Source organism: Hevea brasiliensis, chromosome 9, assembly GCF_030052815.1.
Source record: "Hevea brasiliensis isolate MT/VB/25A 57/8 chromosome 9, ASM3005281v1, whole genome shotgun sequence".
Lineage (NCBI taxonomy): Eukaryota > Viridiplantae > Streptophyta > Magnoliopsida > Malpighiales > Euphorbiaceae > Hevea > Hevea brasiliensis.
Genome location: NC_079501.1, coordinates 79,438,016 through 79,456,545, shown reverse-complemented (window position 1 = coordinate 79,456,545; position 18,530 = coordinate 79,438,016). Strand labels below are relative to the sequence as shown.

Below are 18,530 nucleotides of genomic sequence, written 5' to 3'. Positions count from 1 at the left end.
TCTTATTGGGCCAAGAAAGAATGTTAAGTAATGATGACTATAATATTTAGATATATAGGGACAATGACAAATATAACAACTAAAGCTAGGCATTTATGTAACTCGCTCGCAATTTATTTTCTTTTAAATTCTTTTTTTATTTCTTAAAAATAAATTTAAAAACTATCAACAATCAACTTTTCAACTAAGTTGGGCTAATATGGACTCATTAAAATTTTCATTTAATTGGACTAATAACAAAATCAACCTTTTAAAATTTTGTAAAATTTTTTATTAAGGCTAAATGTGAAAAGCAATCAAGAACATAATTAAAAATAAAAAATTTGGAGGGTTTGTGTCTTTGTTTCAACCCATGAGTTTAGTTTTAGACGGATGCAACATTTAGACCTAGGTGTTTTGTCTATTTAACTCTCAATTTGAATATTTTCAAAATTTTTTTTATTTCTTAAAGAAAAATTTAAAAATATGGGCCACTATTTTTTCAATTTTGTTAGGTCGATAGAAGCTAATCTTTTAAAAATTAAAATATAGACTTATTAATTTTTTTTGTTTAATTGGGCCAATAAAAAACTTTAAATTACTAAAATATCGGTCCATTAATTTTTTTTTCTTTATTGAGCTAATAAAAATATCAATTAATGATGATTATAATATTTAGATATGCGGGGCTAATTACGGATATAACAACTGCACCAAGGTGCTCTATGTACATTACCCACAATTTAATTCTTTTTAAATTCTTTTTCAATAATTAAAAATGAATTTAAAAAATATCGGTAATTAATTTTTTAACTAAGTTGAACCTAGTAAAAAAAATCAACCTTTAAAATTTTGTTAAGATTTTTTTGAGACTAAACGTGAAATATAGTTAAGAACATACTCTCATTTTAAGTACTCTAAATAAAAAATTAAAATTTTGGAGGGACTGTGATTCTATTTTAATGATTGAGTTTGGTGTTAAACGGATGCAACATTTAGATCTAGGTATTTTGTGTATTTAACTCACAATTTGAAACTTTTTGAAATTTTTTTTATTACTTAAAGGAAAATTTAAAAAATGTGAGCTACTAATTTTTCAATTTTATTAGGTCAATAAAAATTAATCTTTTAAAAATATATATGGACTCATTAACTTTTTCTGTTTAATTGGGTCAATAAAAAAACTTTTAAATTATTAGAATGACCCATTAAACTTTTTACTTTATTGGACAAATAAAAAATATGAATTAATGATAATTATAATATGTAGATATATAAGGCTAATGATGGCTATAATAACTAGACTAGCTTCATTATTTCAGCAGTTAAGAACATGCATACATTTAAAATACTCTAAATTAAAAATTAAAATTTTTGAGGGGCTGAGGCCTTGTGTCAACCCCCAATTCAGTGTTAGACGGATGGAAAATTTTGATCTAGGTGTTTTGCATATTTAACTCACAATTTAAATTTTTTAAAATATTTTTTATTACTTGAAGGAAAATTTAAAAAATGTGGACCACTAATTTTTCAATTTTTTTTAGGTTAATAAAAACTAATCTTTTAATAATTAAAATATAGACTTAGTAATTTTTTTGCTTAACTGGGCTAATTAAAAAATTTTAAAATTACTAGAATATTGACCCATTAAATTTTTTACTTTATTGGGCCAATAAAAAAAAATCAATTAATAACAATTATAATATTTAGACATATTAAGCTAATGATGTATATAACAACTAAACCTAGGTATTTTATTCACCTCAGTCATAATTTAATTCTTTTTGAATTTTTTTTATTACTTAAATGTAATTTTCAAAAATATTGACAATTAATTTTTTTAATTAAGTTAGGTCAATAAAAAAATAAGCTTTAAATTAGTAGAATATGGGCTCATTAAATTTTTTATTTAATTAGGCTAATAAAAAAAATCAACCTTTAAAATTTTATTAACATTTTTTTAGGCTAAACGTGAGAAACAGTTAACAACATACTTAGAATTAAAAAACTCTTAATTAAAAATTAAAATTTTAGAGGTTTGAGGCTTTATTTCAACCCCTGACTTTGGTGTTAGACGAATATAGCATTTAGGCCAAGTTGTTTTGTGTATTTAACTCATAATCAAATCTTTCTAAAATATTTTTTTTTTACTTAACATTTAGATATATGGAGCCAATGACAGATATAACAATAAGATCTAAGTGTTTTATATATCTCACTCATAATTTAATTTTTTTTCAAATTCTTTTTTATTACTTAAAAGTAATTTTAAAAAATATGGGTGATCAATTTTTCAACTTAGTTGAGCCAATAAAAAAAAATAAGTTTCAAATTATTAGAATATGAGCTTATTAAATTCTTTTATTTAATTGGGTTAATAAAAAAATCATCCTTTTTAAATTTAATTAACATTTTATTGATGCTAAGGGTAAGAGATAGTGAAGAACACACCCACATTTAAAGTATTATAAATTAAAAATTAAACTTTTGGAGAGGCTGTGGCTATGTTTTAACCCTCAAGTTCGGTGCTAGATGGGTGCAACATTTGGACCTAAGTGTTTTATGTATTAAACTTTCAATTTTGAACTTTTTAAAATACTTTTTTATTAATTAAAGAAAAAATTTAAAAATATGGGTCACTAATTTTGTAACTTTATTAGGTCAATAAACTTATCTTTTAAAAATCAAAATATGGACACACTAATTTTTTGTTTAATTGAGCCAAGAAAAATAACTTTTAAATTATTATAATATTTTTCTATTAAATTTTATACTTTATTGGATCAATAAAAAATATCAATTAATAACAATTATAATATTTAAATATATGGGGCCAATGACAGATATAACAACTAGTCCTAAGTATTTTATATATGTCACTCAAAATTTATTTCTTTTTTATTACTTAAAAATAAATTTAAGAAAAATATCAACAATTAATTTTTCAACTAAGTTGGATCAATAAAAAAATAAGATTCAAATTATTAGAATATGGGCTTATTAAATTTTTATTTAATTAGGCTAATAAAAAAATCAACCTTTTGAGATTTTTAAAGATTTTTTTGAGACTAAACATGAATGAGAATTAAGAACATATCCCACATATAAAGTACTCTAAATTAAAAATTAAAATTTTGAAGGGGTTATGACTCTATTTTAACCCATGAGTTTGGTGGTAGATGGATGTAACATTAAGACTGTTTGCTTGGGAAACAACTTGGCTAGCTAACAGCTTAAGAATTGCGGGCATGCCAAATACTGAGTGTATCAGCTGTGCACTCTTCTGACTTCTCTCAAATGGTTGTGGAAACCTGACTAGGCTGAGCACAACTTCATCAAAAATCTCACTTTAAATAGACAATTAAAGTAACAAAAATTATATTAATTGCTAGAAATTAGAGTACAAGGCTTAGAAAATAAATGCAAGGCTTAGAAAATAAAAGACAAATATAAAGATAAATAGATTGCTAAAGTCTGTAGTTGATTGATTGATTGAGTGGTTGGTTCTCTTTACGTTGCACGACAGATGTTATTTATAGCAGCACCTGATTGACCTTGTGAATATTCCAGAATCGCATTCCTCACGTCACACGTCTAGTGGTTTCAATAACTTCTCTGCACCTGTTCTTCAACTGCAAGTGCCCATGATCAGATAACCTCTTCGTGAACAGCTTATAACTCCCTTTAGTTGATAACTCCCAAAAATAATATCTAATTATTTAATTCAGGCCTCATAATTATATTAATACAATAAAATTAATTAAATTAATTTCATAAAAAATTAATTTAATTAATCATGGAACTTAAATAATTAGTGAGCTAATTGAATTATTTTTGGTGTAAATAATTGCTTCTCGCACATTGATTGGCCAGTGATGCCATTCTAATGTGGTTAATTTATCTTGCTCCTTAATAACTCACCGTAATTTTATCTACATGCTATCACTTAACCCATTGGGAATTTAAATGAACTCTCCTAATCCCAATAGACTTCTATCAAAAGTGTAATTAACCTTTTTATCTTCCCAATGTAATTGCTACTATGTCTTTAATTGCTTTCTCTTTTACTGCAACTCATCCCTTCCTTCTTTTTCTTTCTCTTAAGTCATCTTAAAGAAAACTAACCTATTCCTTTTTTTTTTAAGCTTTCTCTTACCAAGACCATAGGCTTACAAAGAAAAACCAAGGCTCGCATTTCTTCTTTCTTCTCTCTCTTTCTCTTTCTTCTTCGGCGTGCTACCTCTCTCCTCTCGCGATTCTTACCGTTTGACAACCACCCGTTGGCCATCATCTTCATGGCGTATCATCCTCACCATTGCCTTGTGGTTCTGGCAATCATTCACCAGTCACTCTCCTTGCGGTGAACCATCGGCAATTAGCACTTTGTGGCATCCTTAGTGCGATTTCACACCGCTTGAACTATACCAATTTGCACATTCAGTACTTCTTTTTCTCCTTTTTGATTTTGATATTTCCTCTAGACTAATCTTGGCTTTAATAGCCATTTTTTGGTGGTATGAATACTGGTTATTGTTGATTTGAGTAGGATTTAGAGAAATTTGCGAAGAATTTGAGATAATGTACAGGTGTTGTGAATGTTGTTACTTTAGAAGTTACATTGGCACCTTGGTATTATTGGGTCTTATTTTGCATGCTTTGGATATGCTGCTTGACTTGTTGGTATCATGCTTATGCTCAAATTTTGTTTTGTGACTATGTCCTCTATTGCACTTGCCACAACACTTGGTAATGTGTCTACCACTACACCTGGCACCGCACCTATCACATTTGGTATAGCACCTAGTACTGCACTTGGCACTATATCTACTACAGCATCTGCTACTAGTACTATATTTAGTACAACACTTGGCATCTCACCAGTACCAGTGCTGGTGTGGTATCTCCTCTAGTGGTATCTCCTTTGAGTTCTTCTGTTCCAGGACTTAGTGCTCTATCTACCCTGAGGGCTTTTTCTCCTCCTAGTTTCCCATCGTCTAGTATTAACCCTTTCTCCATAGCAGCTAGAGTTAAGGAAAAATTTCTAGTGCACCTACTCTTTCTTGTGTCAATTATTATTGTTGTGCTTATGTTTCCCTGTAGGTTGTGTTTATTGCTTTTCCTGGAAGATTGGCCTTTATTTTGATAGGCCAGTTTTCTATTCCTTCTCAGTATAGGGGAAACTCTACCAAAATTTTTCTTGACTAGGTGCTGTCATTAATTCTATAGGTACTGCTTCAAGATTCTCCTTGTTTGGTAATTCTTCAGGTGTTGGACCCTTTTCCACTAGTTCATCTATGACAGTAAGTGTTCTTGCCTTATCATTTCCTTTGCCACTTCCCTTAATGTTTCTTTAACTTATTATTTCTACAAAACCTTGGCATGGCCAACACTAGTATTGGATTGCTACATACCTCTATTGACCTTCCAGGTCCTCCCTTTCGTCTCGGTAAGGTAGATGAGCTATTGGTCTAGAAGACTCTAAAGCCATCCCGAAATCAGGGGAAATAAAATCTTGGCTGAGATAGACACTCGAGTGGGCTGAGTGGATTGATAAACTTTCTCTTATATACTCGAGCCTGTGGTGGAAGGTTGGCATTGAGAAGCTTATCTACTTGACTCACTTTGCTCCTTCATTCTGCCCTGGACTTATTTTAGGTTCTCTTCAGTTTTGGTCTCGCACCTGTAACTCTTTCATCTTGCCTATGGGACCCATGTCTATCACCTTGAAGGACATCTACATGTTGACAAGTCTACTAGTGACTAGTGATGATGTGCCTAGTTTGATGATACACTTGTATTATATAGGCATTTTAAGGCACTTTTATGTTGCATATCATTACATTTAGGTAGTTAATTACATAATTTTTAGTTAGTTTCTTTACTTTTTGGTATTTTGGCTGTCTTCGCTTAATTTCTTATTTTCTGTGTTTTATCAGGTGAATTTATGCAATTCTAAGGCATAAAAAAAAAATATTTGAACAAGTTTGGAAGTCAAAAGGAGCAAATTCTGCATTGTAGAAAATTACATAAGCTATGCATTAGGTGCCGTGGCCCGTGTAACAGTCTGCTAGGAGATGTGCTGAGGAGAGCAAGTACACGGGCCACATAAAGGGACCTGTGTAAAGGAACTTGGCCCGTGTAACCTTCTGCCAACCAAGTTTTGAAGACTTTTGAAGAGCTACAAAAACTTACACGGCCTACCCTATGTAATGAAGCATGGGCTGTGTAAAATGCCCCAGTTTAGATTCCAAATTGACTCCAATTCTGTTTCACACAACTCAGACATACTTCTAAGGCCTTAAGGACTCTAAATTAAAGGTTTTTATACTAGATATAAATATGGGAAGTCAGGAACAAGTCAAGGATCACATATTTACACAAGATTCAAATTAGGAATTTACAGCCAAAATTTCACAAGTTCAAAGCTGTAGAGTCTTCTACCTGGCTTTTTTTGTTTTATTTCTTCAGATGTTTTTATCATTGTTGTTTTACTTTTATGTTAATTGTTGAACTCACTATGAGTAAGTAATTTTCTTAATTATGGAATTAGGGACGTAGCACTTTTGATTCTATAATGGATCTATATTAATTTTATTTAATAAATTTGGAATCTTGTTCTTTGATTCAATTTCTTGTGATCTTAATGCATGCTTTGTGTAGAGCTACACTTAGTTATGATTCTAGATATTAATTAAAGGACTGAAAGGTGAAGGTTAATATTAGAAAATCAAGATATTAGACTTAGGGTTTTTGACCTAGACATAGGCTTAAATTCTATGTGGAGTGCATAATTGATCAAAGAGCTTAATGAATCTTAATTAGGATTGAGCACCACGAAAGTAGGGTTTAGGTTAATTAAGATATACCTTGAATGCCTTGAAAAAGGACTTAAGATAACTTATAATTAATTTCCTTCAAAATATCAACTTTCCATATTATTGGATAAATGAGATTAGATATATAGTAAGTTGAAGTTTTAACCTCTAATTCTAGAATTACTTTCATCAATTGTTTTCTTTAATCAAATTGCTTTGATTACCTTTATTTTAGTTGTTTTAAGTTAATTTAGTCTTAATTCTCTTGTTATTCTATTCAGTAGTTTAAATAGTCATAATTGCTGTTTAGTTTAATACTCACCTAGTTTCTCATGGGAATGATACTCACTTACTACTGTATTATTTGTTAACAATCCGTACACTTGCAAGATTTTACACAATATTTGATCATAGAGCTCTAGCCAAAATATCAACACAAGATGAAGTTTACTTCTTATGCTGCTCTGATTTCTTCTTGGATAGGTACTACCACTGCTGACCACATCACCTTTATTTGGTGCCTTCTATTAGGTTCTTGTTCTGTCCTGCATCTATCCGCCCTTCTATCGAGTTTTTCCTTTGGCTCATTTCATAGCCATAGGTGGTGAGTGTGCTTTGGGTTGTATATTTCTTGGCTTTATTTATCAGGCAATGCCTAGATGACTCTTGATGCTCCCCTAAGTAAGGTGAATGGAAGTTTTTAGGTAGTTCAATTATGTCTTTTCTCCTACTTCCCCCAATTGTCGAGTTATCCTCCAACTCTTTTGATTAAAATCTTTGGGTTTGGGTTGTATCCTTTACCTCCGGCTGGAGTACTGATTAGGTGTTGTAGTTCTTCCTTAGCTTATCTCCCATAAGCTATGATGATTTTACACCCTTTGACTCTTCAGAGGATCTTGCTATAATGACCTAAACCAAGGGGCTATTACCGGTACTAGGGATTGGGTTAGCTTAAGACTGTCAGAACTCGTAACAAGCCTAAAACCTATGAAACATACATACATTCCTACATCACACCCTGTCTATATACATCAAACCATTCCACCTTAGTCCTTTCATCCATACATAAACATTCATAACATAATAATGGTTCATAATTTGAACCTTAACATACATAAGATCCAAAGTGTAATGGTTCAACATGTGTACCCTCACAAGAGTTAACACAACATATACGTTATCATACTTAAGCAATTATTACATTTTTTCCAATTTTCCTTTAATCACCAAAACAGTACTATTTATTCATAAATTACATATCCATCTACCCATATATGATACATAAAAAAGGGCTAACACTACCCCTAATGCTCTCTCTTTAAGGAACTCTTCTAGTCCTGTAACCCTGCACCTAGTGGTTAGGGGAATGGGGTAAGCTTACATAAGCTTAGTGAGTAAACTAACCATCATTAATTGCATCATTCATTCATACTGTGCAATCATCATTCACATAGATTTTCACATCATAAACATTTCACGTAAGATGGACATTATCATTAATAAGTCCAAAAACTTTCCTTTTAAACATGACTTGTGTCATATACCTAGGGGCAATTTTCAGATCTCCTTTGAAGGGCAACGTTAAGATCTCCCCTTAGGATTTACTTATGGATCTATAATATATGTAACTTACTAAACATAACATGGGAGAAGTAATGGGTCATCCAATATCCATCAATGCACCACCAACAGTTTATGCAATTATGCAATATCTTCGTGTTCTAAATACATACATCCTAAATAAATATGACATAATGCATGAGGATGCTCTTTAATTACCTACAAATAGTTTTCATTTTATTAAGGTTAGAGTTACCTCTTGTAGCCTATCAACCTCCTTACTCAAATGGGAGCAGTCCTTAGATCCTTACCCTTTCGAGTCCCTCAAGCCTGATCCTATAAAATCGAACCCTTAGAGTATTATACAAGGCTCTAAAACTCTGTACATAACATAAACATCTTATTCTAAGCCCTTAGAAACCATGAAATTAGGTTTTGAAACCTTGGAATTGAAGGAGAAATAAAGTGCACAGAACCAAGTTTGGCTATTAGAGTCTTGGGTTTTGACTATCGAACCTTAGAATGTTAAGTGCTCATTTTGGGCAGTAACCACTGCAGCTGAACTTGGAAAATTTTCAAATTTTCCAAGAAAAAGCAAGCTTTAGCTGCCGAACATCTGGCTTTCGGTAGCTGAACCTAGGAATTCTAGAATTCCCAAGTCAAAAACTTATAGATCCCTTCTTTTATCAATACTCAAACTCAATTCAAGGTTCCAAAACACAACCCTATCTCACATACACATCTCTAGGGCCTAAAACAACTAGAAAACGTGCTTAATACCCACATACATTAATGAAAGCTCAAAATCCTAGTTTTCCCCAACCTAACATAGCATAAACTTCCAAAAAGATAACTTGAAACAACTTTTTATGAAATTAAAGTTATAGAAAACTAATTCCTCATCAATTCTCTTAGATCTACCTATTAGATCAAGAAGAAAAAAAAAAGTTAGCTCTTTTATTGGAGCTTAGAGATGAAAGAACCAAAGCCTCAAAGCTTGAATATGCTTTTCCACATTTCCAAATGGAAGAATCCACCTCCAGATCTTGAAAATTTCTAGGAAATCTCTTCAAAGTGTTCCTTGTATGCCCCAGTAGTTGAGAGAGAGAGGAAAGAGGGAAAACCCAAGTGTTTTGGCAAGAAATGAGCTAAGGTCCCTTTTATACCCTCTTTTGGCTGCTGAAAGTTCAACTTTTGGCTACAAGAGTTGATTCTATCCAAATGGGCATTTGATCATAGAAAGGACTTTGGCTGCCAAAAGCTAGTCCTTTGGCTACCGAAGCTTTTTCTGCCTAAAACAACCACTTTAAAACTTTTTTTTCAAAAAAAAAACCCTTAATATTTTTCATTTTTAAATATATTTTGAACATTTAAACACAAATACATGAGTATATTTTCACATCTTACTGCCACTCTCTTATCAGTGAGGTCTCAGTCTTCACCAGAACATGGATAGATATTCTGGCATCGAAAAATGGTGGGTTTTGCATTCCCCCCCCTCCCCCCCCCCTAAGAACATTTGTCCTCAAATGTTAAAACAAACATATAAAAGCAAACATAACAAACATAGTATATAGAACATACCTAGAAAAGGTGGGGATATTGTTGTATCATTGAATTAGGGGTTTCCCATGTGCACTCTTCCATGTTGTGGCGGTTCCATAATACCTTAACCATTAGTATCTCTTTGTTCCTCAACTTCTTTACTTGAGTGTCTACAATTTAGATAGGTTGTTCAATATAAGAAGGATCTTTTAAAATTTTCATGTTCGATTCACTTATAACCTCATTCGGATTTGACACAAACTTTCTTAACACAAAAACATGGAACATCGGATGTATCCTTTCTATTTCTAGTGGCAAAGCTAACTTATAAGATACATTTTTTACACTTTGCAATACTTCATACGGTCAAATGTACCTTAGAGCTAGTTTGCCTCTTTTGCCAAATAAGATAACACCTGTCATTGGAGATGCCTTCAGAAGCACCATGTCCCTCTCCTGAAAAACCACTTCTCTCCTATGGAGATATGCATAACTTTTTAATCTCTTGGCTGTTGTTTTCAACCTTACTCTAATTAAGGGCATGGCTTGATTGGTGACTTCCACCAACTCCGTTCCCGCTAAGGCTCTTTCACCAATCTCCTTCCAACACACAGGAGACCTACACTTTCTCCCATACAAAGCTTCATATGGTGCCATTTCAATGCTAGAGTGATAGCTATTGTTATATGCAAACTCAACTAGGGAAAGGTACTTTTTCCATGATTCACCAAAGTCAAATACACACATTTTCAGCATATCCTCCAAAATCTATATGGTCCTTTTTGACTATCCATCTGTTTGAGGATGAAAGGCATGCTGAAGTCTAACCTAATGCCTTATTCATTTTGAAGATAATGCCAAAACTTTAATGTGAACTATGGTCCTCTATTGAAGACTACTATCATTGGAGCTCTATGCAACCTTATTATCTCCACCACATACACCTGAGCCAATTTATCCATAGAGTAGTTAGCTCTAATTAGAATGAAGTGAGCAGTCTTGGTCAACCTATCCACTATAACCAATATCGAGTCATGTCTGTTGGAGGTAACTGGTAACCCCACAACAAAGTCCATGGCCACATTTTCCCATTTTCACTCTAGAATGGATAGTGGGTTAAGCATTCCTACTAGCTTCTGATGCTATGATGAGGATCATCATGGAGCACCACCACCCTTTAAAGGGGCAATCACTAGGGCGAGAGCTAAGTAACTTCAAAGCATGCTCATGGACCATAAAAGGGTTTTTGGCTTAGGAGGGGAGCTACATAAGGAAGGCCTAGCTTGCTTGCTCTAAGAATCTAAGTGCATCACCATGTGACAAGTTGGAGCTTCCATTGCCACGCCACTAGCCACTTTGGTCATGCCTCATGCCACCTTGGAGTCCACTTGGCAGCCACCTAGGTGTTTGTAGGGTTCATGCCACGTGGAGGGAGCTCATTGGTTCATTTGAATTAAAGAGAACTACTTGTTGACCAAGTGGGCCCCAATATTCTGCCACAAAGAGAGACCAATTGCTACCATCTTCTGCCCTTTTGCAATTAATGCTACTGCCATCTTTTTGTCTTTATAATTAATACACTTACTATTCTTGTTAGGATTGCCAACATGGTACAATTATTTTTAACTCTTGTCTTAACATTTTCAGCTTGTGTTTCTGTAACCCTAGGTTTATAAGGAAGAGAATATCATCTTCTTCCTTTAGTTTTTATTTTTCTGTTGTACATGAGAGCCTTCCTTAGAGAGAGTTTAAGTTTTCTTTCTTGCTAGTTTCTAGAAGAACTAGAACTTAGGCAACTTGATCACTTGCCTATTTTACTTGATGATCAATGTAATCTCCCACAAGTTGGGTTATTGTGTTGACACTTGATCTGTTTCTCTTTGAATATATATTCTAGTGCTTTTTTTTTTCATAGAGACTGCATCTTATTTTGTTCAAAGAAAACTTGTTTTGGTGTTGATGATCCTTGAGTCCATTAGAGATCTGCATCCTTAGGCAATGTTCATTTGGGTGCTTATCATATTGGTATCAAAGCATTAGAGCATCAAATCAAGTAAGTCTCCTTCATTCTTTATCTTCCTTAAGTTGATTTTTCTATTTGGTTCAAGCTTCTAAGGCATTCTGCCAAAGAAGACATTTGTAGGGTTTTTGTTTTTCTTCATCTTCCATGCTTTTCTTGTGACTGAAACCCATCTTGCCATCCTTAGAGCAATTGATTTTTCATTTCTATTTCTAATACTTGCTACCAAAATCTTCATCTAGGGTATTTGAGAAATTTCTTTAAATCTGTCTTTGATTTAGGTTTTTTCTTAGGGTTTAATCTATATTCTAGCTTATACCATCTTTGTGCTAGCTAATTTCTTTGAACTCTTGCATAATATCAAACATGTTGAGCCTACTGTAGTAATTTTGATTTATGAGAGATTGATGAATTGATGACTGAAATTGGGAATTGACATGATTAGTAACTGATAGCAATGCAATTTTGATGATATATCTACTGCCCTATTGGAGTTTATGGTGTTTGTGCTGGAATTGTGATTTGTTACCATTGTTGAATTAGGGGAAATTATAGAAACGTGGGGTTAAAGTTTGACCCTCCCAGAAACTCCTAAAATTTTACCAGTAGTTAGTTAGTATTGGGTTGCCTTTGTCAACCAAATTTTAGATCAAAACACATTCATTTGTGTGGTGAACCAAAATTGAAGCATATTTTTGGTGAATTATATGAACTGCTGGTATTTGTGCTGCATTGATTGTGAAATTTGTTATTTGAGCTTGATATCATTTCATTAGGTTGTCTTTGTTCTAGTTTACTAACTCTTCATTTAGTGTCTATCTCTTATTTTGACCTCAGTGTCACATTACTTATTCTTGTGTCACGTCTTGTTCCTTATCGTTCTTGATCATTTTGTTTAAAATTTGTGAGTGTTTGAATTGCCATTGGTATCTTAGTTCCAAGAGAACCAAGCAAGAAGAAGTGAGTGGTAAAAGCCATCTGTTTGTGTGAAACACCTAGAGAGGGTTAGCCATTTCCTACTAACTTATTTTCTTACAGATCAAAATCATATCAAATGAAATCGGTAGTAGTGGGGAGAGAGTCCTAGTTGATGAAGCTATGTATAGGGGCACCATGGTTGCACAATTTGAGAGGTTGACCTTGGGCATGAATACATTGAGGGATGACATGAATCAGATTTTAGAGGAGATGAGAAGGGATAGGGAAGAGAGAGTAAGGGGTAGAGATGATGCTAGGGACAGAAGGTAAGAAGAGAGAAATATAGGGGAACCAAGAGTGGAGAACTTTGAGGGTGAAGTGCATGTTGAGGAAGAGTTTGAAGACAAGATAGAAGAAGAATTTGAGTATGGGAACTACAACTATTGTGGTAGGGGTTATAGACCACCTAGGGGTAGAGGAGCTAGAGGTAGAAGAGGAGGTAGGTTGCCTAGATTTGGGGAATATAGATACAGGTTGCCTAGATTTGGGGAATATAGATATGGAGGCTAAGAAGAGAGAGTAGAGTATAGATATGGAGGCCAAGAAGAGAGGGTAGACACTAATGTGGGCAGTATTAAGATGAAAATTCCTCCCTTTCATGGGAAGGAGAATCCAGATGCCTACATGGAGTGGGAAAGGCAAGTTGAGCTAATTTTTTAGTGTCATAACTATAGTGAGGAAAAGAAGGTGAAGCTTGCAGCTGTAGAGTTTAAGGAGTATGCTATATAGTATGGTGGGACCAGTTGATGGTTAAGAGAAGGACTTTAGGTCTTAGACCCATTGCTTCTTGGGAGGCTATGAAAGAAGTAATGAGGGAGAGATTTGTTCCCTAACACTATTTTAGGGAACTCCACCAAAGGTTGCAAAGGATGACACGAGGAGGGAAGAGTGTAGAAGAGTATACTATAAGGCAATGGTGATAGCCTTAGCAAGGGCAAAATTAGATGAACCTCCAGAGGCTACTATGGCATGTTTCCTAGCTGGTCTTAACATGGAGATTGCACATGTTATTGAGTTGAACTCTTACACTAATTTGACTGAGCTGGTGCACATAGCCATTAAAGTAGAAAAACAATTGAAGATGAAGAGAGCTTTGAAGTATGGTAGTGGTGTTCATTCGGCTCCAAAGGCCCCGTGGAAACCAAATGTAGATAAGACTTCTAAGGGTGAGAAAGAATTTCCTAAGTTTAGGAAAGAATAGTGGAAGGGGAAAGATAAGGTAGAAAGTAAAGATAAGGAGAAAGGGGTTACTACCACTAGTAGGACTAGAGATGTGAAGTGTTTTAAGTGTTTGGGATATGGGCATTATGCTTCCAAATGTTCCAACAAGAGAGTCATAGTGATTAGGGAAGATGGGGAGCTAGAGAGTGAGGAAGAAAATGAGGCCGAACCTTTGATGTTAGTTGAGGAGAATGAAAATAAAGAGGATGTGCACATTGAAGAGCCATCCGATGGGTATGACTTTGCATTGGTTACCATGAGGACCTTGAGTGCTCAACCTATTGTGGATAGTGATGAGTTGCAAAGGGAAAACATCTTTCATACTAAGTGTGTGGTAAAGGAAAAATTATGTAGCATGATTATAGATGGGGGTAGTTGTTGTAATGTGGCTAGTTCCTTACTTGTGGAGAAATTAGGATTGCCTACCCTTAAGCATCCTAAGCCTTGTGGGTTGCAATGGCTAAATGATTGCAACAAAGTGAAGGTAACTAAGCAAGTAGTGGTGCCTTTCACTATAGGGAGCTACCATGATGAGGTCTTATGTTATGTAGTACCCATGATAGCTACACATATCTTACTAGGTAGGCCATAGTAGTATGATAGGTATGTGATTCATGATGGGAGGAAGAATCATTGCAATTTGAAGAAAGATGGCCGCAAACATGCCTTGGTGCCCTTGTCACCATCACAAGCACATGAGGACCAAATGAGAATATTGAGGGTTGTTGAGGAGAGAAAAGAGAGTTGGAGAGAAAAATTAAGAGAGGCTGAGAACAAGAGTGAAGAGAGTAAAGAAAAGAGTGATGGGAAAGAGAAAAAGAAAGAAGTGAAAGAAAGAAAGCGAGTGTAATGGAAAAAGGAGAGGGCTCAGGGTAAAAGGAGAGAAGAGAGAAAAAGATGAGCTTGTCTGTTGGGGGAAGGGAGTTGAGAGGAGCTTTGAGTGTTAGGATGCCATTGTGCATTCTCATGTATAGGGAGAATTATTTAAATGTTTCTAACCTTGACCCCAATCTTCCTTTTTCTATTGTGTCTCTTTTGCAGGAATACAAGGATGTGTTTCAGGATGAGATACCTTCGGGTTTACCACCTATTAGGGGTATTGAACACCAAATAGATTTCATTCTTAGTGCTCAAATTCCTAATAGACTAGCCTATAGGAGTAGCCTAGCTGAGACTAAGGAGGTTCAAAGATAGGTAGATGAGCTTTTGGCTAAGGGACATGTCCGTGAGAGCATGAGTCCTTGTGCGGTTCCTATTTTGCTTGTGCCAAAGAAGGATGGAACATATAGGATGTGTGTGGATTATAGAGCTATGAATAAAATCACTGTAAAGTATCGCCACCCTATGCCTAGATTGGATGATTTGTTGGATGAATTGCATAATTCTTGCATTTTTAGTAAGATTGATTTGAAGAGCGGTTGCCATTAAATTAGAAGGAGAGTTGGTGATGAATGAAAAAATGCCTTCAAAATAAAACATGGCTTATATGAGTGGTTAGTGATGCCTTTTGGTCTCACTAATGCCCTTAGTACTTTCATGAGGCTTATGAATCATGTTTTGAGAGCTTTTATTGGACAGTTTATTATTGTCTACTTTGATGATATTCTTCTCTATAGCAAAAACATTGATGATTATTTGCATCATTTGAAACTTGTGTTTGATGTGTTGAGAAAAGAAAAATTATATGCAAATGTGAAAAAGTGTTCTTTTTGCTTAGAAAGAATTGTGTTTTTGGGATTTGTTGTGAGTAGCAAAGGTGTTGAAGTAGATGATGAAAAGGTTAAGGAAATTAGAGATTGGCCAACACCTAAAAATGCATCGGAAGTTAGGAGCTTTCATGGATTAGCAAGTTTTTATAGGAGATTTGTACCTAACTTTAGTACATTGGCTGCTCCATTAAATGAACTTATTAAAAAGAATGTGACATTTGTTTGGGGTAAAGAACATGAACATGCATTTGCCATGCTTAAAAAGAAATTATCTTATGCACCTTTATTAATTTTGCCTAATTTTGACAAGACATTTGAGATTGAATGTGATGCATCAGGTGTAGGGATTGGAGCTATTCTCATGCAAGTGAAATGCCCAATTGCTTACTTTAGTGAAAAGTTGCATGGTGCCACATTAAATTATTCTACATATGACAAAGAATTGTATGCATTAGTTAGGACATTAGAGACATGGCAACATTATCTATGGCCTAAGGAATTTGTCATACATTCTGATCATGAGTCTTTGAAGTATATCAAAGGCCAACATAAGTTGAGTAGGAGGCATGCTAAATGGGTAGAATTTATAGAGTGTTTTCTTTATGTTGTGAAATATAAGCAGGGCAAAGAGAATGTGGTAGCTGATGCACTCTCTCGCAAGTATAATCTTCTTACTACTCTTGATTCTAAATTATTGGGATTTGAGTATGTTAAAGAATTAGATGAGCATGATGATGACTTTGCTGCCATATTCCATGCATGTGAGAAATCTACATTCCAAAAGTACTTTAGGCATGATGGATATTTGTTTAAAGAAAATAGATTGTGTGTGCCTAGAAGTTCTTTGAGGGAATTGCTTGTAAATGACAGTTATAGTGGAGGCCTTATGGGCATTTTGGTGCTGCCAAAACACTAGATGTCCTTAGGGAGCATTTCTTTTGGCCCCACATGAGAAAAGATGTTAAGAGACTATGTGCTAGATGTGAGACTTACAAGAGAGCAAAGTCTAAGGTGATGCCTCATGGGCTATACACACCTCTACCCGTGCCTAAGCATCCTTGGGTTGATTTGTCCATGGACTTTGTCTTGGGATTGCCTAGGTCACAAAGGGGTCATGATTCAATTTTTGTTGTTGTGGATAGATTTTCAAAAATGGCTCATTTTATCCCATGTCACAAAATTGATGATGCTATATATGTTACTAATCTATTCTTTAGGGAGGTTGTTAGGTTACATGGTATACCTAGAACCATTGTGAGTGATAGGGATGTCAAGTTCTTGAGTCATTTTTGGAAGGTTCTTTGGGAAAAATTAGGCACTAAGCTACTTTTCTCTACTACTTGCCATCCCCAAATTGATGGCCAAACAAAAGTAGTGAGTAGGACCTTAGTTACACTTTTGAGGGCCTTAGTGAAATAAAATTTAAAGTCTTGGGAGGAATATACATAGAATTTGCATATAATAGGGTTATGCATTCATCTAGTGGATACTCTCCTTTTGAGCTTGTTTATGGTTTTAATCCACTTACTCCCTTGGATTTGTTACCATTGCCTATTAATCATGTTGCTTCATTGGATAGTGAGAAAAAGGCTGAAATGGTTAAAAAGATGCATGAACAAGCTAGGTTGCATCTAGAAGAGAAAAATGAGCAATATGCATCTCATGCTAATAAGGGGCAAAAGCCTATGATTTTTGAACTAGGTGACTTGGTATTGATCTATTTCCTAACCAAAGGAAATCTAAGTTGCATCCTAGAAGTGATGGCCATTTTCAAGTGCTTGAAAGAATCAACAATAATGCTTATAAGATAGAATTGCCTAGTGATTATGGTTTTAGTAATACTTTTAATGTAACTGATCTTGCTCCTTTCCTTGGTGCAGAAACAAATTCAAGGACGAATTCTTCTCAAGTAGGAGAGGATGATAAGGATCATCATGGAGCACCACCACCCTTCAAAGGGGCAATCACTAGGGTGAGAGCTAAGTAACTTCAAAGCATGCTCATGGACCATCAAAAGGGTTTTCAGCTTAGGAGGGGAGCTGCATAAGGAAGGCCTAGCTTGCTTGCTCCAAGAATCTAAGTGGATTACCATGTGCCAAGTTGGAGCTTCCATTGCCAAATCACCAGCCACGTTACCAGCCACTTTGGACATGCCTCATGCCACCTTGGAGTCCACTTGGTAGCCACCTAGGTGTTTGTAGGGTTCATGCTACATGGAGGGAGCTCATTGGTTCATTTGAATTAAAGAGAGCTACTTTTTGACCAAGTGGGCCCCAATATTCTACCACAAAGAGGGACCGATTGTTTCCACCTTTTGCCCTTTTATAATTAATGCTGCTGCCATCTTTTTGTCTTTATAATTAATACACTTACTATTCTTGTTAGGATTGCCAACATGGCACAATTATTTTTAACTCTTTTCTTAACATTTCCAGCTTGTGTTTCTGTAAACCTAGGTTTATAAGGAAGAGAATATCATCTTTTTCCTTTAGTTTTTATTTTTTTGCTATATATGAGAGCCTCCCTTAGAGAGAGTTTGAGTTTTCTTTGTTGCTAGTTTCTAGAAGAACTAGAACTCAGGCAACTTGATCACTTGCCTATTTTACTTGATGATCAATGTAATCTCTCACAAGTTGGGTTATTGTGTTGACACTTGATCTATTCCTCTTTGAATATATATTCTGATGCTTTTTTTTTCATAGA

The 18,530-nt window shown here is 34.5% G+C and overlaps 1 protein-coding gene across 1 annotated transcript; it reads left to right on the top strand.

The window, feature by feature from the left end:
• Positions 1–13,810: 13,810 nt before the first annotated feature.
• On the top strand, positions 13,811–17,814 carry LOC131182909 (uncharacterized). The gene is made up of 7 exons (XM_058152320.1): positions 13,811–14,044; positions 14,228–14,653; positions 14,765–14,962; positions 15,160–15,300; positions 15,697–16,610; positions 17,293–17,536; positions 17,635–17,814. Exons 1-7 carry the CDS (start codon positions 13,811–13,813, stop codon positions 17,812–17,814), a joined length of 2,337 nt encoding a protein of 778 aa, XP_058008303.1.
• Positions 17,815–18,530: the final 716 nt, after the last annotated feature.